We start from the raw sequence: 20,150 nt of genomic DNA on the forward strand, positions 1-20,150 counted from the left end.
CGCCGCGTGTTGCGTGATGCGCTCGCCTCTCTTGCAACGAGGAGTCCGTTCCGCGTGGAATATTCACAGTGGCGAGGAATATTCCGAAAGAGAAAGAGAGGGGCGGGGTGTGGGAGGAGCGCGTAGAAACGACCTGGCAAAAAAAGAAATCGGACGGGGATTTCACGAATTTGCACTGCGATATATAATGATTCGCGTTTCAAGAGTACATATTTGTTCTCAATTGCACCAAGTCCCCCATAGGTGTTGCATTCAAGCCAGCCCGCTAATTAATACACCGGGACTGCTCCCTGCTAATTTGGCACGCTTCAAACAACAGATGAACAGACACGCGCGCGCGCAAAATGATCGCTCGTAAACAAAGAAACAGGGACTTCTCTTCTCGACACGGCAGAGTTGACGGAAAGGAGGGACGAAAGGTGAGACGAGGTTTTTGTGGTGAGAGAGGAGGGATGGATGGATGGAGGGAGAGAGAGAGAGGAGGAGGAAGAGGAGGAGGCTCATTAACTATGCTGCAAAGTGGGACACGCAGCTGGGCTGAGCGAGAACGCGAAGGGCTTCCGAGCCTCTGCCGACGCTCCCCCTCCCACCCCCGTCGCTCTCACTCCTCACTCGGCACACTCAGGGCACGCCACGCGGGCTGGGCTCTCTCACTCGCAACGCTCGAAGATTACTCCGTTTTAGCTCCCCCAGCGCCCCCCGGGGAGAAGCAGGGAGGGAAGGAGGGGGGAGAGACCCACATCGTCTGGGAGCTTCCCCGAGCCGAAGCCGACTGGAGCGCTGCTGGTGCCGCTGCTGGTGCTGCCCGCTTGGCTCACACCGCACTCACGCAGAGCCAAGGAGCCCCCCCCTCTCCCGATACCGTCTCGTCGGCTCCGTGATGTCATCCGCGAAGGAGGAACGCGCGCGTCTCCACGACCATGTTTAAGGTGGAAGGGAATAGTGTAGCGGCACAACGAGGAGGATTCGTTACCGGCGCGAAGGAGAGCGTGGCGAGCCCACATAGGCGACCCTGGTGCAGTAATTGCTGAATTGATTAGCGTGCGTGTCGTGTGGAGGGGGGGGGCACGAGGGGGGGTGGGGGGTGAGAATGTTAAGATGTACGCGGTTCGGAGCTCGCAGCTGGAGGAGGAGAGACGATTGGATGTAGGTCTCTGATCAAGGAGGACAGCTCCAGCACCTGATTCATTGTGATGCTATTCTTCTCTCCAATATCATTCTTCTGAAAGGTAAAGAAAGCTTCTGCGCGATTTCAAATGTGAAATGGTGCGAAACGAGACGTTCAGCCGCCGCTCCTCGTGCTTTAAGCGTGGCGAGCGCAAGGGATGAGAATTGAAACAAAAAAACCTTATCTGAACTGCAAATCGCAGCTCGTAAATGATCATTTATTAGAATAAAACGCTGATAGTACGTCGTGACTGCTCTGATATGTCAATGTGCGTGTGTGTGTTACAAGATCGTATTATTTAGCCTCTGTGCCATCTGGTTGTGTGGGTAAAAAACAATGTAATGTGGTGATCACAATTAACGTGGATAGGAAATGACCACGAACGCGTCTTTTGTAGACTCAGTGTAAAAATAAATAAATCATGGAATGTTTTATATATATTTAAAAAAAAATTACGGAGCCTTGCTGTGATCTTGTATATGCTGCCATCGTTTCGCGGAATTTGTATTGGTACATATTTCGTCGAAAGGTGCAAAACCATCAAATTCTACCACGGTGTAGAGAAATACCAGCAGCTCATAACACGGGGAGACAACGCAGCAATATCATTAAGCAGATCACATAGTGGACGTTACGTGCGTGCTATGTGTAAACGTTCACGTTGGAATTTATTTTTTTAATATAATAAATTGCCATATATCGACGTAAATCCATTTCGCATCACTGTACCGCTGCTTGCTGGCGTACACGTCGCATGAATACTGATAAGGCGAGACCTCACAAAGCCGCCACCGTCTTCATTTCATACGCATTTTAATTGTGGAGCGTTCAACTACCCACACACAAAGGAGATTGCTACTCTCGATACGCGGCGAGAAGGCGATGCCCGCAATTGCGTCGTCGAGTTCGTCGGTGGCTCGTGGTTTTAAGTTGATCACTCTATTAAAATAGTTCACCCGCATGATGCCCACCAACAACAGCAAAAAAATAAATCACAGTCATCATTCGCGTGCTTATATTTTTAGACTTGCCTTGGCGAAAGCTCACGTTGGTCGCTCGGCCAATTCGTTTACCGAATGTAAACGTTTCATGATCGAGATTCGCGAATTCGACGGATCTCGTGCAAATGAGGGGCGCGTCGTGACGTCTCCGGCGCGCGCGCACGGCGCGCTTTGGGTTCGTGAAGTAGTCCACTCGAGTGGTGGTGGCGTGCCGTGTGGCGATGTCCTGGGGTGATGGACATTGCTGGGGATGCCAGCCACTCGAAATCATTGCAGCCACGGACACCTACCGGCAGTTGGCACTCGCATCACATCCTCTTGTCTCACCAGATGTTGTTATACTCGTCGTCGTCGTTATTATTGTTGTCATGGGAAATAATATAACGCGTGCCATTGATACATTATTGTTCAGATGGAATTCGTTGTTGAATGTGACACCCATTAATTGTACACCGTTGAAAGGTGTGGGAAACTAGGTCTGAATGAATGAACATTGCCTGCATTAGATTGTCTAAAATGTGTAGTGTAGGTTGGATGTGCGCCTACGCAATGTATGTTTCCTCTGTATATGTTTGTGTGATACAGGTTACACAGTGTGTGGCGTAACCAACATGAGCGGTATTGCTAATCGTGAGTGCAGTACACAATGAGGATACGTGGCTCTTCGGCAAAACGTCACAGTAAGAAGTGTATGTGGGCGTTCATCCCCACCTTGCGTGCAGTACCCTCAGTGGGGTTTAATACGACATATGGGGTTTTAGAAATGTGTAATCTTACCTCATAATTTCCTAAAGAGACATGTGTAGTGGAGAATGGTGAATGGCACATTTGATATGCGTGTCGCTTTAGCATATAAAACGCAAGGTACGGTATATACGATTTTCAGCACAAACGGAAAATAAATACAACCATTAGTCTCCCTTATCTACGGTTCCTAAAAACGTTTATTTAAAATGGCCACCTTGAAGTGGTTTCAATATGCAGCGAGTCTCATCCACTTGAGGTGCAGCCGACTGATGGAGCAGCCACCGAACAGCCCCTCCTGATGGTGTGTGTGGGCAAACGGCATCCACGGCTTCACAGCATCCCCGACGCATTCACGAATGCCGTGTTCACGAAAAAGGGGCACGTTGCTTAACAATATTCTGCAGCTTCAGTTAAAGCAATACACAAATTATCGTAATGTGTAGTTGAGTTAAAATCAATTGAAACAGATATCAGCCTGTTGGGGCCTTTGACATCGAATGTTTCTTGGTGGCCTAGATTGTACTCCAGGCTCATTAAAGCGCTGACTTTTTACTTGAGATGATACAAACTACACTTTTTGAGATTCTAATTTTGATCTCGTGTTCATCTTCATTGGGTTTCTTATAAGCCATTCTCAAATGATGTGAACAACTATACACGTTCATGTTCTTCCACGTCTTCTGAATTTGATTGAATTTCAGTTGTCGACCTGTAGAGTCGGCTTCACAGGCAGCTGATTGTGGTGCCAGATCACGTGTCAATCATGTGTCAACCATGTCGGGTTCCTGTGCAATATTCCAGTTTATTTTTGCACTGATTATCTTAATTCATTAACCCACGTCCACACGGACTATTATTGATGCAATACATCAACAATAATCAACTATGACGTGTGGAATAGAGCGTGGCATGATGGCATTGTAAAGGCAACGAGGAGGAGGAGGGGGCATTTGTGATGGAAGGGACACGTGTGTAGGCTTGGATGAGAGGCAGGTTAACTGAGAAAGGCGTAGAGCCACATGGTGGTCAGACCGCGGAGGTCGGGTGTAGGCTATTCAACAGTTGTGGTATGTGGCAGAAGGAAGCAATGCCGAGATGTGGCGGCGGCATTGGAATAGCGCTCGCCATGACGACCTCGTGATCTGCACGTGTGCGCGTAACTTTACCAGCGTTATTATTGCTGGCATTGGCCTCGGTCATGTGATGAAACATTTCTGTTACGACGCAAATTAAATTCAGGGACAAAGGAATGAACTTGGGAGTTTCCCTGGGGTGGGGGGCTGGGGGGGGGAGGAGGAGGGGGTCGGGCACGTGGTCGGGGGTGGAGGGCAAATATCCATGTGGGACCACGTCAAGTGGCCAAAGGGGCCCCATGAACGCTCGTAATTATGATGGCACGGCACCAGCGTAGCGTACCCTTCCTGTCTCCTTTGTTCCCACACGCGTGCCCTTAATTTTTCAGACGTGGAAGGATGTTCACTTCACCAGCTGCACGGTCTTACAGGGTAAGGCAATTCACGCCGCCTATGGATAATGTAACATATTCATGGTGTACGTTTTACACTCGACGTTACAAGTGCAGCCCTTTTGTCAATCCACTGTTCGTTGAGTCCCTCCCCCACACCGTGCGGGACATATGGGTTTATTTGACCTACTTCGTCACGCCGATCAGTAAGGGTTGGTGAAGGAAGGGCGCATAGACACTGGAGAATAGTACAGTACAATAAAAAAAAATTCGTCACTGCCCTCTGCGGACAATGCAAGCCCTGCAGCGACCTCCAACACCTGTTCGTTGCGGTCATCCATCCAATGCATATCCAGGCTCAACTTTGCTTAGCTTCAGAGAGACCAGGTGCATTCTGGGCAGCTAAACATGATGTGTATGCATGCGGTGTGCTGTATATGCCGTACGAATAATGTACAAAGACTGAACCCCCCCCCCCCCTCACAATTAACATCGTTTGATGCCCACCATTAAATAACCTGCCGTACCCGAGTTGGCTAATGTTTTGGGAAATGGCCGCCTATTCGGTGCAGAGAGAGATTGGGGGCAGCCTAAATGTTTTGACTGACATTTGGAGGAAGACTGTGGTGGTGCCTTGAGAACACTGACATTTGGACGTACAATACCCCCTTGGATGACATTTAGCGATAGTTGGCATAAACGATTTTCATAACGACCAGATAACTGGATCGCAAACCAAAACCTATAAATCTGCAGCAGCAAAAACCAAAAAAACACACTTAAATCGTTTCGTGTAAAGCAAAAAAAATAAATTAGCACGTGATGTAAATAAAATAAAAACGAAATCAATATGTGTACGTGCATTGATCTAAATTAAGCAACGACAAAAAAATGACCAGGTTGAATCCGCCGCAGCCCACTGCAAGTCAATAGATTAACGTTTCGTTGTGAGTGCAGCAGTTGAAGACATTGTTATGTTAAGTAGGTCAACCATTTTTAGGTGTGACCATTCATGCACTGTTCGTTTGCTAATGTATTCCCACGGGGAGATACGAGAACAATGCTCTCCAGCAATTAGCCACATCATTACACTCCTTACACGACTGCGCTATATGTCGACTTTGTCCATCAAATATTACACACGTTCTGTCCATCGATAAAATACACGCACACAAGACCGTGCACCGAGCGTTAAACATTTTTACTGTGTATAATGTTTACACGTACAAATGAATGTATGCAGTCCAGAGGATGGTCGGTGTGTTTTGACGTTGCAGGCTTCTCTGTTTATACCAGGTCGTGTCTAACTGGAATTCACAAGCGATGGCTGGTTTTAAGGAAAGCCGAGCTGAGCTCTTTAACCCTGCCGAGTGAAAAATGTCCCATCTTTAAAATATAGCAAAATCCTGCCCTCCTTTGAGCCTCATTCCCATCAGAGGCCAGCACGACATCGCCTACAGCCGTGCGCACATTTAGGGTCCCTCAAACCGACGCCAGCGAGGTGATAAACCGCTGGGCTCGTGTCACCAAGGTGGGCCGACCAGGCACATCCAAGGAATCTTTATCCTCCTGCTCTTCAGACGAGTGCAGCACATGCAAATCGCGTCTACGTACATACCTGAAGTTAGATGTTTTTAATTTAGCAAGAACAACAAAAATGCTGGTTATATAGATGTGTGGCCTCTTGTCTCAGCGTTCGAAGCAACAGATTGTCAAACGCTTTCTCTGCCTCGCTCGCCGTGTATGTCAGTAAAAACGTCACGGCTGCCATTTTTGTCTTCCTTTCCAAAAGGGCCATTTTATAAAATCTTCCACTGTGCCCTCTACTAAGGCTGTGTTGACGACGACGGTGGTGATGTCTCCTTCCTTGCTTGTAGACAATTGCCCAAGAAAATTCACTTCGCTTTTTAAACATTATATTGCATGCATAAACGACTTCTGTATACAGTGTACTACTGAATTCATCCGTATACTGGAATGCATGCATACATTACATTAGTATACATTATGTACTGTGTAGATATTTTTTTCCTATACAACCCCAGTATGGGGTAAATGTGCTGCACAGACATCTCTAGTAGGATGATGGGTACTTGCTGGGGAGTGGCGTTAAGATCAGCAGGGGAGAACGTGGGGGGGCATTGCTATGTTTAGGAGTCTGGTCTTGGGCTGCTTTATTGTAAGAACACCCAGTTTAATGTCATTCTGTGATCACGTTTTTTTTGTTTTTTTAACTATAACAGCATTTTTATCCGCAGCACTTACCCACAATGCTACCACGTTTCCGGGAGGCACAACCGAGACACGTTGTGAGCTGGTGGGAGAAACAATTGTAACCAGAACAAAATGTAGAATTATTCAAATGTTTCCAAACACCAGGAGAGCCTTTCTAAAACCGGAACTGTCCCAGCCAAAGCCTTTACCTTTCCAACAAATTGTTCTGGCCAGGAATGGGATGAATCGATCATTGGCGAATTCAATCAAAATTTAAGCTGAGCTTCCATATTGAGTTTAAAAAGCACAAATATAATGCAATCACGTTTAACTTGCCGGGTCCACTGCTAACCGTAAGAACAGCAACAACTGGCTACTCAGTTGCATCTGCATCAACATAGCAGCGGCCCTGGCGTGTTTCATATAAAATATGCCACTTATGAGCAAGAGTGGAAATTGAACCCAGGATGCTGCTGACATCATAGACTACTGCACTACTAACCACTCTTACTCCGTGGTAACCAACTTTTACCTCTCACACCATGGTAAATGTTTTTAACTCTCAGACCAAGTGCAGTGCTTTAACCTTCATCATCATAGTAGCACGAGAGAGCTCCTCAAGCTGTCGGCATATTTATCCCAAAGATGCAGCAATTCGTTTAGCTCATGCACATGAGCTGATCTCATTTTCTCCGACTCAGAATCAGAATATTTATACTGGAGGAGGAATCCGATGAGCTTTAAAGCTCTTTTTCACATATGTCCAGTAGGGGCATAGGATAAGAATGTTACATCAACAAACAGTACAAAAATACACTAGGAGTGCAAAGTACAACAAAGTTAAACAAATCGCCCAAACACAGACAAATACAACTACACCATCCCCATCCTACAAGGCAAATCCCACTGAGGTATTAACTTATTTTTTAGAAGCAACCTGGCCACAAATAATAGCTGAAGAAAGTGGCCCATCATTTGGACATTTATAGCACCAAAATAATAATTCTCGATTTTCAGCTAGCATCCCTTTTCATGGACATGTCCTGGCTAAACCCCACTATCTTAAGAATTCATATTTATATATGTAGTTGTATATGTTATTTGATCCACGTGTTGCTGTTTTATGTCTCTAATTATATTTTCTAGCATTCAACTATCCACGTATATAAATTGTTGACAAATATCAATGAAACAGAATAAAAAAAAACGTTAGGATTCAATTAACTACGTGAGAAATGTGAGATTTAGGAAAGGTTTTTCTACCACTGTCTGAATACATCGCATTAATCAGAGTCTGGGAAATACTAATGAATATCAAATATCATCCAACCAAGCCTCTGTAGACTATGACATGGCATTGCAATTAGTGGAAAGTAATGCTGTCATCCAAGTGCTCACAGGCCAATGCATACATAAATGTATGCTATTTAAGTGCATTTCAAATACATTGTACTATTGTATATCACCCCGTTAATTAATGATTTTATATCCATAATACACGACGTAACTTTACTTAGAGCATTTTAAATGCATTATACACGGCATAACATTATATACTATTTTGAAGATATTCTACACCGCAATGGCATACTTAGAGCATTTTTAAGGTACAGTAAATTAAAGTAAGTACAGTCAGAATCAGAATATTTATTTATACTGGAGGAGGAATCCGATGAGCTATGCCCAGTAGGGGCACGGGATAAGAATGTTACATCAACAACAAACATCCTAGTATGAGAGGATCTGCTGCCACAGGTTTCAAGTTTCGTATTTCTCTTTTTACCAGGTGAGAGCTCACGAGGCCCAGAAAAGTTTCGTTTATTAAGTTCTTGAGCCAGCTGGCCAGAATTGTGAGGAAGAACAAAAAACTTAGCCCACTTTTCACTCAGGGCAACTGCAGAGCACAGACAAAGTGTTTCTCACCTGACATAAAAACTAACAATAGAGTCTCGATTGTTGGAGTGACCTGGATCAACACCGTGGTGAAAGCAATATCGTTAAATAAAATATCGTGTGTGTGTGCGCGCGTGTTACTCGGCCTATAAATGTATAATTGTCAAATCTTATAGATGATTGAATATAAATTCCGAATCCTCCAATTCCTAGGTCCACCGTATGAACAATCTATAAATGATCAGCTTCACATTTAACAACATACATACAGTGCACGTAATTATTGTACTTTAATATGAGATTGTTTTTCGAATTACGTCTATATTCGGGACATTTTGTCAGATAAGTGGTTCCACTGCTAATTGAACTAGGGCTGGCTAGCTTAAAAATATATACCTACCTAATAATGCAATGTCTGCTCACTAATACGCCCACCAATTTACATTCAGCGTTATAATAATGAGCCTGCATAGAAATGTAGCACTGTGCAGTAGGTCACTTTCACGAACCATGTAAGATTTTCCCTTACAGACAACTTGATCATTCAGACACACACACACGATGTTGTGTGAGGGCAGGTATTCTCTCACCTGAAACACTGCCAACAGAGTGTGCCCAGACAGATCATAACCGTACACTACTCGGAACGACAAGCACCACTCGAATGCACTGCAATGTCTCTATGTATATATTAAAATAAATCCATTACATTTCTGTCGATGCTTGACGACCAAGAGGGCCCCTCCAGCTGAACTCGATAGCAGCAGCGCCTTTCCTGGCCCCTCAAGCTGCCAGCTCTCCTCCTCCATCTCAATTTTTTTTTATGATTTTTGTTTTTAAATAGACGTGTGCAGCTTATTGGTCCGCCCGTCATGTGCCCATGGCCACAAGTGTCCATTTTACTGGACTGACAAAAACCTCAGCATCTAGGGTCGTGTCAGTCTGCTAAGAATTCACCATTAAGGGGGAGGGAGGGAAACAAAGGAGCACAGCTTTCTGAAATCCTAAAATTTAACTTCAGTGGAATGACAGGCCCTGAGCCGTGAATAAAACAACCGGCCCCGCACTCCGATGGAAGTAAATAACTCGATGAAAATAAAGACGGGCACGATTCCCCACTTGTAAAGCAAACAAAAATCCCACGTGTTCCGGTGTAAACAAATATGACAATAGTTCCACACAACTGCCAGCATTCCAGTGAGATAACCAAAGGTTAAGGGAGAAAGTGACATTAAAATAACAAACGCATCACAAAGCAAGTTACACGTGTACCTCTTGCACGGGGTTTTGTTATCAGCCGCCTTGGCTTAGACCCCTGCACACCATAGTCCTGGCATCACCGAGTCTTTGGCTGTAGCCACTGCTGGTGACACTGAGACAATCAACCAACCTCCCACAGTCCGCCGAGAGATGCACGCCAACTCTCATGAGCCCCCTAATACCACGGCCCCTGGCTACCGATGAATCTGGCGGACACGTGGCTTTGTGTGGTCATATCCTTTGGTAGGACACAGTTCCCAGCCGGTTGCCTGCAACATCCCAATGGGACAAAAAAAACTATATATTTTTTTTGATAGGGGTCAGAGTTGCCTACAGGTGCAATCACGGGCTCGCTAAGCGGGAGGGATGGCGATACTCTGGGAGGAGCACGTGGATTGTCCAAGGCCTAACCATGACATACCTGGCACCTGCTGCAGGAGGCTAACAGCGACTAAAAGCTGAGCATACGAGCTGAGAGTACAATGACGCTGGCTCGCGTGATGACGAGCCGCAGCCAACGGTGGTGCGCGCACATAATCAAGGGCTCTTTGGGAGGCACGGATTTGGTTGTGGGGTCAAATAAAATGTGTGAATCTCCCCCATACTTGCTGGGCTGTTAGGCAGTCAGGAGGTGGCAGTATCGCAAAATGGATTCAAGGCATTTGTGCAGCGGTTTCTCTTCACAAGGATGGGGGTGTGCGCGTTATTGAGGCGCCTTTCGGTTTGATTTCGCGTGCAGACATTTATTTCCTTGGGAGAGGATTGGACGCGCGTTTCTATAGCCGAACCCCCTGCGGAAAGCAGACTTTGTGAATTAACGAAGGACCCATTATTGACTGTGCACTATAACAGCACGTATTTCTATTTGTTGCCAGTGAGATGTGTGTTATTCATACTTGGTTCAGTTATTGTGATTTTGGATCCAATGGGCTTGTAGCTCGGCCATCCCATTATTGCCAATCATATAAAGTACACAGTGTAATTGTCACGCATCTGTTAATGATGCTCATTTCAGTACTGCACTTAATGAAAATGAATGTAAGCTAATACATGAATGCAAGCGATAAGCAATTAATGGGATTTTTTACAGTTAAATTAACACGAAACTAATTGCTGAAGAGCCACTCCAGTTATGGGGTTATGTGGGATGTCCAACGCGTCGCGAACGATTAAACGTGTAAATATGACATTTTATTCACATTGACACGTAATTAAACCCTATCCCATTTAATTAACACGTAATAACGTACCAACAATAAACGAAATATTGACCATTTCAAATGCACAATTAAATAGCGCTTAGAATCCACATCTGGACTTTACTGTGCGGTTAAATCCCGGTCGTTGGGCATCAGCATGCGAGCACAGGTGCAATGCTTGGGGTTGGTTTGATGAGAGGATGCCTGATGACATTTTGTTGTTGTTGACGGGCCTGAAGAATGTGTAAGTTGTTTATTTATAAATGTAATGTCAAATTAAAGTGACAAGCCAGAGCATAAAGGGACCCCTGGACACAGCACGTGGGTCGCCTTGGCCACCCAAGGGCACGGGTTCGCTGAATTCCATGCAACCGTTAAGTACGTATAGTTGATAATTGGTGTCAGTTTTGTTGCCAGATAAAAGGGTAAAAATCCAATTATCATATTTTGCTACTGGCAAAGGAGGTTCCAATGGTGTAAATTCTTACCCCGAGCTCTCATACTCTGATGGTGCATTGTCTTTGAGTTGTGCGCCTTTTGGCGTCATCTGGTCCAACACCATGTGAGACTAGGCTCTAAGAAAAGCTGTCTCGGGTGTGGACCAATCAATTTCAAGGACAGTGCATACATTATTAGAGTTGTGTTTTTGTTTGCATTCCGACCGCAGGTATTGTGGTCAATGCAAACATGACTCCTTGTAAAAAAAAGTGTTAGTTTTGTTGCCAGATAAAAGGGTAAAAAACCAATTATCATATTTTGCTACTGGCAAAGGAGGTTCCAATGGTGTAAATTCTTACCCCGAGCTCTCATACTCTGATGGTGCATTGTCTTTGAGTTGTGCGCCTTTTGGCGTCATCTGGTCCAACACCATGTGAGACTAGGCTCTAAGAAAAGCTGTACGTATAGCTTTATAATTGCCAGTGCACAAATGCAGGTCAAATGTATGTGGGGTTTTTTTTTAAACAACGGTTAAAAATAGCATTTTACACTTCCTAGAACTGTATTGCTAAGCACATCTCAAATTCCCCGCACGAGATAAACACAAAGCATGACTGCGTGCAGCACAAGCAGTGGGTGAACGGAGTTGCAGTGGGGTTTTTGGTTTGTTTTTGCAATCGTTATTTATTGATTTATTTTAGAAGCTCATCTGCTTTCAAGAGGATTCACTGTATTCTCCAATGGCAATTCTTCGTCGGCCATTGCCTATCTACTGCTGGATGAAGGCCTCCCCACACTCTCGCCAGCCCACACAGGTCTCCGATGCCACAATCCATATCGCTGCGGTGCATCACCTGATCTCATCGCTCCGTCTCCACCGCCTTCGCCTGTCATTCTGTCACCAGTCTTGCCCATCATCCACTATCCATCCCTTCCAGCAACGGTCTCCGGGCCTGACCCCAACTCCGTTCAGCACTGTTGGCAACGTACGGTGCTAAAGAAGTTCAGCACACATGCATACTTGCCTTAGTCATGGGAATGACAGCACGTGTAATAATTAAGTCACGTAACTGAACACATAATTTTCAGGTATTCTCTGTGCAATGCTTGATTGATACTTAACCCCTTGGTGTGTGTTGCTGGGTACGTTGCTGGTCACACGACCGCCTCGGTCTTTATTCGTGTTCTTTAAAAGCACTTGCCCCAACAGCCTACATGGGCTAAACAGGTGATCTTTGTCACACTGTGACATCGTTGATTCATGCGCTACGATCACAGGAACTCAGCTTTGCTTCCTGACCAATGCACAGCATCGGTGGCAACACGTGTCTGGACTGGACCTGTCCCGAGTGAGGGCCCCTTGGTCTGGAGTGTGAACATCAGCACCGGGAGGGGGGGGGGGTAGGTGTGGTGAAGCCCAAACCTCCACCATGCCAGTCCGAGTTGATAACCCACCCCAACACTTGCCCCTGCAGTCTGTAAGGCTCAATTGGCTTGTTACAACCACACACCCATTTAGCACACGATGTTACGGGAAGCGAGATTCAAAACTAAAATCAGCTGAGGCTTAAATTTTTAAGAAGCGCTCAATGTGCAGAAAAATGCCCGTGTGTACCGTGGGTATGTAAACAGTAAACATTGACGTGTGCTAATTGCTGCTAATTAGCGCGTGTCATTTAGCTCCTAGCCCTTGGGATTCGTGAGTTTCCACATTATCGAGTCTCCGAGTCTCATATACACACTGTTGGCTCCAGGAGCACGGCTAGCTTGCCTTTTTTTTATTATTTTTACGGTTCATTGTTAATTCCTGATGCTCAGAAAGCCACCCTTGGGATTTTAAGTTGATGAGTTGCTGCCTAAGGCACGGAGCCATTCTAAGACAACCTTGTGTCACTATGAGTTAACTTCTTAATGTCCGTTGCTTAGGAGGACGACATTCTCGTCATTCTTAGCTTGCATTAATAATTTTTGAGGCGCACAGGTACAGGATAAGGCACCTTAGAATCCTCCGAATGGATTGGCTGAGAACATTGTTAAGTGACTATTCATCATTTGGTGCATTTGGTATTCGCTCAATTCATATAGCCCAGGGCTATCACGAAGGAGCTCTGGTTCACAGACAGTCTGAGGTAGTTTCACAGTCGGGGGCGATGTTGCTATGTTTAATCCCATTCCATTATTTTGCGGGTAAATATTTTCAAACGTGGCATATGTGGAACATGACACTGACACACGATGGCTTATTAATTTCAAATGACGTCAGGATATTCTTTTTATCGGTCACTGAGAAACAGACTGCGAAATATTTTACGCATAATACACATTAACCAGGGCGGCCATGCAGATTCAAACCACGAACCTCTCCAACAAGCAGCGAGCACGATATCGCTGCGCGACGTCACCGCGCCGATGTCTCCGCTCGAGCGTAAAACATTGTACATACCAAGCGTTGGTATCTTCATGCACACTTGTTTTGTTTTGTCAAACAAGAGTATGCTCAAGCATATGCCACTGCTGGTTGCACAGATTTAAGGGACAACAACAACAACAGCAGCAGCAACATCATCATCACGCGAGCGCACTTGTTCAGATACGGTATATCACAACGTCTTCTGGGCAATCCTGCAGATTAGAACGATATCCAATTTAAAAACAGGGAAGATGTGGGGGAATGTTGATGACATCACACCACCTATGCAAGTCCCAAGACTGGAGGAGATGTTCACACTTCCCGGCAATCGTCCTCGCGATGCTGCTCGTAGCTGCAGGGCGAAACGTCGTGTGAATGGTGTTGGTTCGCTCGCTCCCACACGGCCGCTGTGCTGGAGCAGCGATTCGTTGGGGCGTTTGTTCACGCGGCAACTGTGATTGGCTGCGTCAGGTGGCGGAGGGTGTACGACACAGCACTGGCATTTTACTCGCCCAGCGATCTGATGCAAAAAATTTATTATGAATCACGACAGTTCCTGTTACATTATTTACGGGTTCGTTGAACGATTTAGGCGTCAATTGCATGTGAACATTATTTAACTTTAAACACAATGTAGTCCTGTACTTAATGCTTTGCTTTAGAGAATCAACTGGTAGATGCTTCCCAAAAATACACGTCAGTATAAAACGTCTCTTTGAACCGTTATTAATATTACACGTTAATATTAATTAATAATAAATAATTCATAATTATTATAACCAATAATAATTAATTATTAATAACGATGCTGCACGTAAAATGTATATTTGGACAGTTATTGAGAAGAACGCGGCTATCTTCCTTTCCGAAACTAAGAGTGGCATTTTTATGTTCCATAAGCAACAAGCGTACAGGGGGGGGGTGGGGGTTGCATTGCTACTCAAACCTATGGGATTAATGAGCTATTTTCGGCTTGAAACGGTTTCGGGAGAGAAGGTTTTAAAGTGTGTGGCGGGGGGGGCACAGGGGATGGGATTAGTCAGGCTGCCCCGCTTCCTACAATCAGCAGTAAGACGTTCCTCGTTTGTTGTCACTCCAGATCGCATTGAGCGAGGTGCATGGGCAGCTCACGGCAAGCGTCGTGGAGGCAGCGTCCAGAGAGAGATAGCCGGGAGGCGGCGGTGGCCCAGTGGACAGCGCACAAACTCGGGCCCCCCCTGAGTTTGATTCCTGGCCGTGGGTGACATCGGTGGCGAGTGGCATCGCACCGACTCACGCTGGCATTTCCGTCGTACGGCTGATCTTGACGCAGACCAACGGCCGTAACGTTTACATTGAGGTGGTTGTGCCAGGTGATTGCGTCAGGAGTAGCGGCGTGTGCCGCTGTGATGCCACCTCCTTCGTTTAGATCTCTGTGCGAGTGTAAATCGGTGTCTAGATGGGTCGTTGGGTCTCGATGTGAATCGATGGATCTCTGTATGAGTCTATGGGTCTCTGTGCGAGTCTATTGACCCCACAATGGCGCTGTGGAAGTTGCACCACTGGCTTGGAACTGACAGGGCAGATGAACGCGGACATCGTGTTGGGCTCCCTGAGAGACCCTTTGACTCCCTGAGAGACCCTTGGACTCCCTGAGATACCCTTGGACTCCCTGAGAGACCCTTGGACTCTCTGAGAGACCCTTGGACTCTCTGAGAGACCCTTGGACTCTCTGAGAGACCCTTGGACTCTCTGAGAGACCCTTGGACTCCCTCAGAGACCCTTGGACTCCATGAGAGACCCTTGGACTCCCTGAGAGACGCTTGGACTCCCTGAGAGACCCTTGGACTCTCTGAGAGACCCTTCGACTCCCTGAGAGACCCTTGGACTCTCTGAGAGACCCTTGGACTCTCTGAGAGACTCTTGGACTCTCTGAGAGACGTTTGGACTCCCTGAGAGACCCTTGGACTCTCTGAGAGACCCTTGGACTCTCTGAGAGACCCTTGAACTCTCTGAGAGACCCTTGGACTCCCTGAGAGACCCTTGGACTCCCTGAGAGACCCTTGGACTCTCTGAGAGACCATTGGACTCCCTGAGAGACCCTTGGACTCTCTGAGAGACTCTTGGACTCCCTGAGAGACCCTTGGACTCCCTGAGAGACCCTTGGACTCTCTGAGAGACCCTTGGACTCCCTCAGAGACCCTTGGACTCCCTGAGAGACCCTTGGACTCTCTGAGAGACCCTTGGACTCCCTGAGAGACCCTTGGACTCCCTGAGAGACCCTTGGACTCTCTGAGAGACCCTTGGACTCCCTGAGAGACCCTTGGACTCCCTGAGAGACCCTTGGACTCCCTGAGAGACCCTTGGACTCTCTGAGAGACCCTTGGACTCTCTGAGAGACCCTTGGACTCTCTGAGAGACCCTTGGACTCCCTGAGAGACCCTTGGACTCCCTGAGAGACTCTTGTACTCTCTGAGAGACCCTTGAACTCTCTGAGAGAAGCTTTGACTCTGCGGTGTTCCCAGGAACTTCTCTAGGTGCCAACTCACCGTCGAGACTTCACTTTTCCCGGGTCCAAGCTGACCACGTAAAAATAATCGTTGCTCAGAATCGTCGGTATGGAACGCTTCATTGGTAGAAATATCACAAGAGATTTCCATTTGAGGGGCAAAAAAAAACCGTAGAAGTAAAATATATATAATGTAAATGATTCATATTATGGTTTTTATACGATTCCGCTTGCACCTTTTAGTCAAAGTAAGACCACATTATGTAAACATCATTAACCCCTGGTTGGTTTCCTCTCCTCCTCCTCCCTGTTTGACTCCCCCCTCTCACCCCCCACCGCATCTCACCCCCCACTGCCCCCCTGCCCCCCCCTGCCCCCCCCTGCCCCACTCTACTCACAGAGACTCTTCTCTTGCTACTTGTTCACATCGCAATTATTATTACGAAGGGCGCGTGAGATGCGCCATGCCCAGCCCAATCGCGTGTGAACATCAGGCCACGGGAATCTGCCGCCGTGGCCAATGAGTTACGGGCCCGCACGGGGGCTAATGGTTACAAAGAGGCAGAGCCTCTAATAAATTAAAACTCCACCGGCCATGGACTCGGAAACCCTCCGAGAACATAAGGCAATCGAGTGTTTGGATCGACCTCTGTATTCTCGTGTGAAACACCGATATGCACGGGGGGGGGGGGGGGATTAAAATGAGATAGGAACTGTGACGTGAAGACTTAGTAGGCATGGATTCTGTGGCACCAATCCAGGCCGGGGTTGTGGGGACGGTTTATTGGGCACTGCAAATACATCCATGTACACGCAGAAGCACCTCGTTCTTAACACACATTCATACTCGAGTCATCAGACGATTCACCCTCTCTGCAGTGTGATGAATCGTCACCACGTTGTGGTCACGCATTGATTCAAACGTCGATTATGATTGTGTGTTTTTTGTCTCGTTTATGTTTCATTCGCATTGTCTGTTTCCACGTGCGTGCTTCATCTTGATTGCTGTCCGAGGCCAGTCCATTAGCCTTCGGGATAACATTTGAGCACGTCATTTACATAAATCATGAATAATTGATTGCAGTGGGCACCAATATGAACACGAATTGCCATCGTAAGACTCTGTGGGAACCCGTGAGTCGTTGAATAGTTAGTTGCCTGATTGAAATTAATAAAAAAATTCCTGCAGAAATTCCAGAGTAATTTGTGCAACTCCGAGTTTGTGTACGATTTGGCTTTTTTGCATTGAACGGGGGCCCCAGATTGTATACGGAGTGCTCTTACCAATAAGATCTGGCAATCTAGCAGCATTTGTTGAACAAGCCTGATGGCTGATGAGACCTAAAAAGTTGAAACCAGAACTGGAGTTTGCTCGCTTAAACAAATTCCAGTTGTTAACGTTGGCCTGGAAAACCAAGATGTTGATGGACTAAACATTTTTATACATTTTATTTATATTGTGGCGACAAGAGAATGTAATTCTGCTTATCCTGTACATGTGAATATTAACTTTCCTGGAGACACGTCCTGGTAGGGCACATACATCGGACCAAGGAGTGGTTTATTATCTTTGCATAGGGGATAATAAAAAGCACACTCTTTTAACAACATGATAGAGTTTTATTTAATAATACTGCAGTGCTATTCCTGTAGTGCGCTGGTCTTGAGACTCAATACCGTACCGCTTGAGACTTACTGTCAGACCGGCCTTGCTGTGCACGTCTGCTGAATGCTCTATGTCAGTAAAGCACTTTGATTGCGATTCGAATTGAATGCAACTTGGGAAACAAAATGTGGCAATCAAAAGTGACAGCGTGATATTCATTTACGCAAACACGTATCATTGCTGTGACATGCCACGAGCACACACAGCTACAAATGGGCTACAAAGACACAGCGTTGACTAAGCCATTATAAACTCATCTTTGGAACATTCCTCCTCGAATGTCACACTTCCACGCAGTAACGACGTCTCTCCACCAGCTTACGGACATTTTTAGCATTTGACCGTGGCGGCTGATGAAAACAAACCATCTGCAAAAGTCGATGTGGCACTTTCCGACTGACAAATATTACCACAATTTGTTGGCAAGCAATTACCTGTCACAGGGACTCATCATGGGATAATTAAGATATCGGCGGAAGGGATAAATTGTACGGCGTGCGTGAAGCGTGGCTACTTTAACACATCTTTCGCGCAGCATAAAGCTCACTCGTTTGCGTGTGGATCTCGAACATTTTGCGTAGTTTCTTTAATCCTACCCATTTTCGCCCACATCACAAAATGCTAGCGCGTGTGTTTCCGCTTAACGCCAATGCTGCTTGGGAGAACGCTGTCTTGAACGTTGCGAGTGCCTCTCTTCAATGTTCTCTCTCTCTTTCTCGTTGTTCGCCCCCTCCCCCCGCCCGCCTGCAGGAATTCACAATACGGTTGAGTATGGGGAATGCTGTTGTGGCTGTTTTAATGCTACTTGAAATCTTAGCACGAAACTGGGATACGGTCTGTGAAGCGAAGAGTACACGCCCAACTGTGAACATAACTGTGATCTTCGGCTGGAGCGCGCTGGGCATTCCGGACATACTCAATACGGACGACCTCTCCGGCATCCCGGTGGCGATCAACCTGAAGAACAAAGTGCTGAACGAGACGAGTCCCACCGGCATCATCAACCAGCTATGCAGCCTCGTGTCCTCGGAGAGAATGAACGGAATTGTGTACGGTGACGACACTAGCCAAGAAGCCATCGCTCAGATTTTGGATTTTATATCGTCGCAGACGTTGCTGCCCATCGTTGGCATTAATGGTGGCGCTTCCATGGTCATGAGCGGAAAGGTAAGCGCGCCCGGTTTGACCGGTCACAAAATAATAATCTGTACGTTGACACGACGGTTCGTACGCGCATGTGCAGCGGAACTTTAACAATCTCAGACAGTCGTCGCGAATGTCGGTGTTGTGATGAGAATGGGCAGAGCGGTAAGTGACCTGGTTTCGGCATGCTTAGTGCAGATAGTGACAGTTAAGATACTATCCATAATAGAGGTTGTTTGGGTTAAATGGCGTAAATGTAAATGTGTCGTTAAACCTGCCACCAGCCGACGCAGCCAATTAGGAAGGTTTGTCACGTAAATAATACGTGCCAATTATTTGCTACTCTTTGGTTCTTTCGGTAAAGTCACGTAGGTATAAAATAAACACAAGCAATCATCATCAGGTGGGAAAAACCCTACAGCAAAACAACATTACTGCTGTGGTTTTCTCACCTGATGATGATTGCTTGTGTTGCAATCGAAACGTGGTGATTTAATTCATTTTATTTTATACCTACGTGACTTTACCGAAAGAACCAAAGAGTATGGATCCCTGCAGTCACGAAAACGTCAAATCAAGATTGAATTCTCTACTAGTAGAGCACGCCGCCGTTGTGTGTGGAAGAGTAAACCCACAACATGTACAATTCGAGTACAATGTTTTGCCAGTAATCACAACTAGCATCATCAGAAGACAGCCAGAATTGTGGAAAAATCCACCCGTTAAAAAAACCGTTGAATACGCACACTCACTCGCAACAAATATAGACACGAATGGATTGCATTGCACAAGCCGGGCGGTGCAACAGCGATGGCGGTTGTTATCTCACTGCACTATGAACCTAGTTATTCCCAATTCCCAGCCAATGGCTAACATCAGTCATGAGTGGCGGGTCGTATCTGATTCTGCAGTGTGGTCTCACATTCACCAACCCGCACAGAACGTCCGAACAACCCCCATATCATTCTAGATTTGAAGCTTTCGTGACTGCAAGGATTCATACTCTTTCGTTTTTTCGGTAAAGTCACGTCGGTAAAAAATTTAAATAAGTAAATGAA

At 46.2% G+C, this 20,150-nt stretch overlaps 1 protein-coding gene across 1 annotated transcript in view; it reads left to right on the forward strand.

Moving 5' to 3' along the window:
- Positions 1-344: 344 nt before the first annotated feature.
- Positions 345-20,150, forward strand: part of LOC144932309 (glutamate receptor ionotropic, NMDA 2C-like) — a 66,319-nt gene continuing 46,513 nt past the window's right edge. Inside the window, exons 1-3 of the mRNA XM_078856249.1 lie at positions 345-419; positions 685-798; positions 18,700-19,116. Coding sequence (XP_078712375.1) covers positions 345-419; positions 685-798; positions 18,700-19,116 — 606 coding nt within the window. The remainder of the gene's footprint in view (positions 420-684; positions 799-18,699; positions 19,117-20,150) is intronic.

This window comes from Lampetra fluviatilis, chromosome 5, assembly GCF_964198595.1.
Source record: "Lampetra fluviatilis chromosome 5, kcLamFluv1.1, whole genome shotgun sequence".
In the NCBI taxonomy this organism is placed as follows: Eukaryota; Metazoa; Chordata; class Hyperoartia; order Petromyzontiformes; family Petromyzontidae; genus Lampetra; species Lampetra fluviatilis.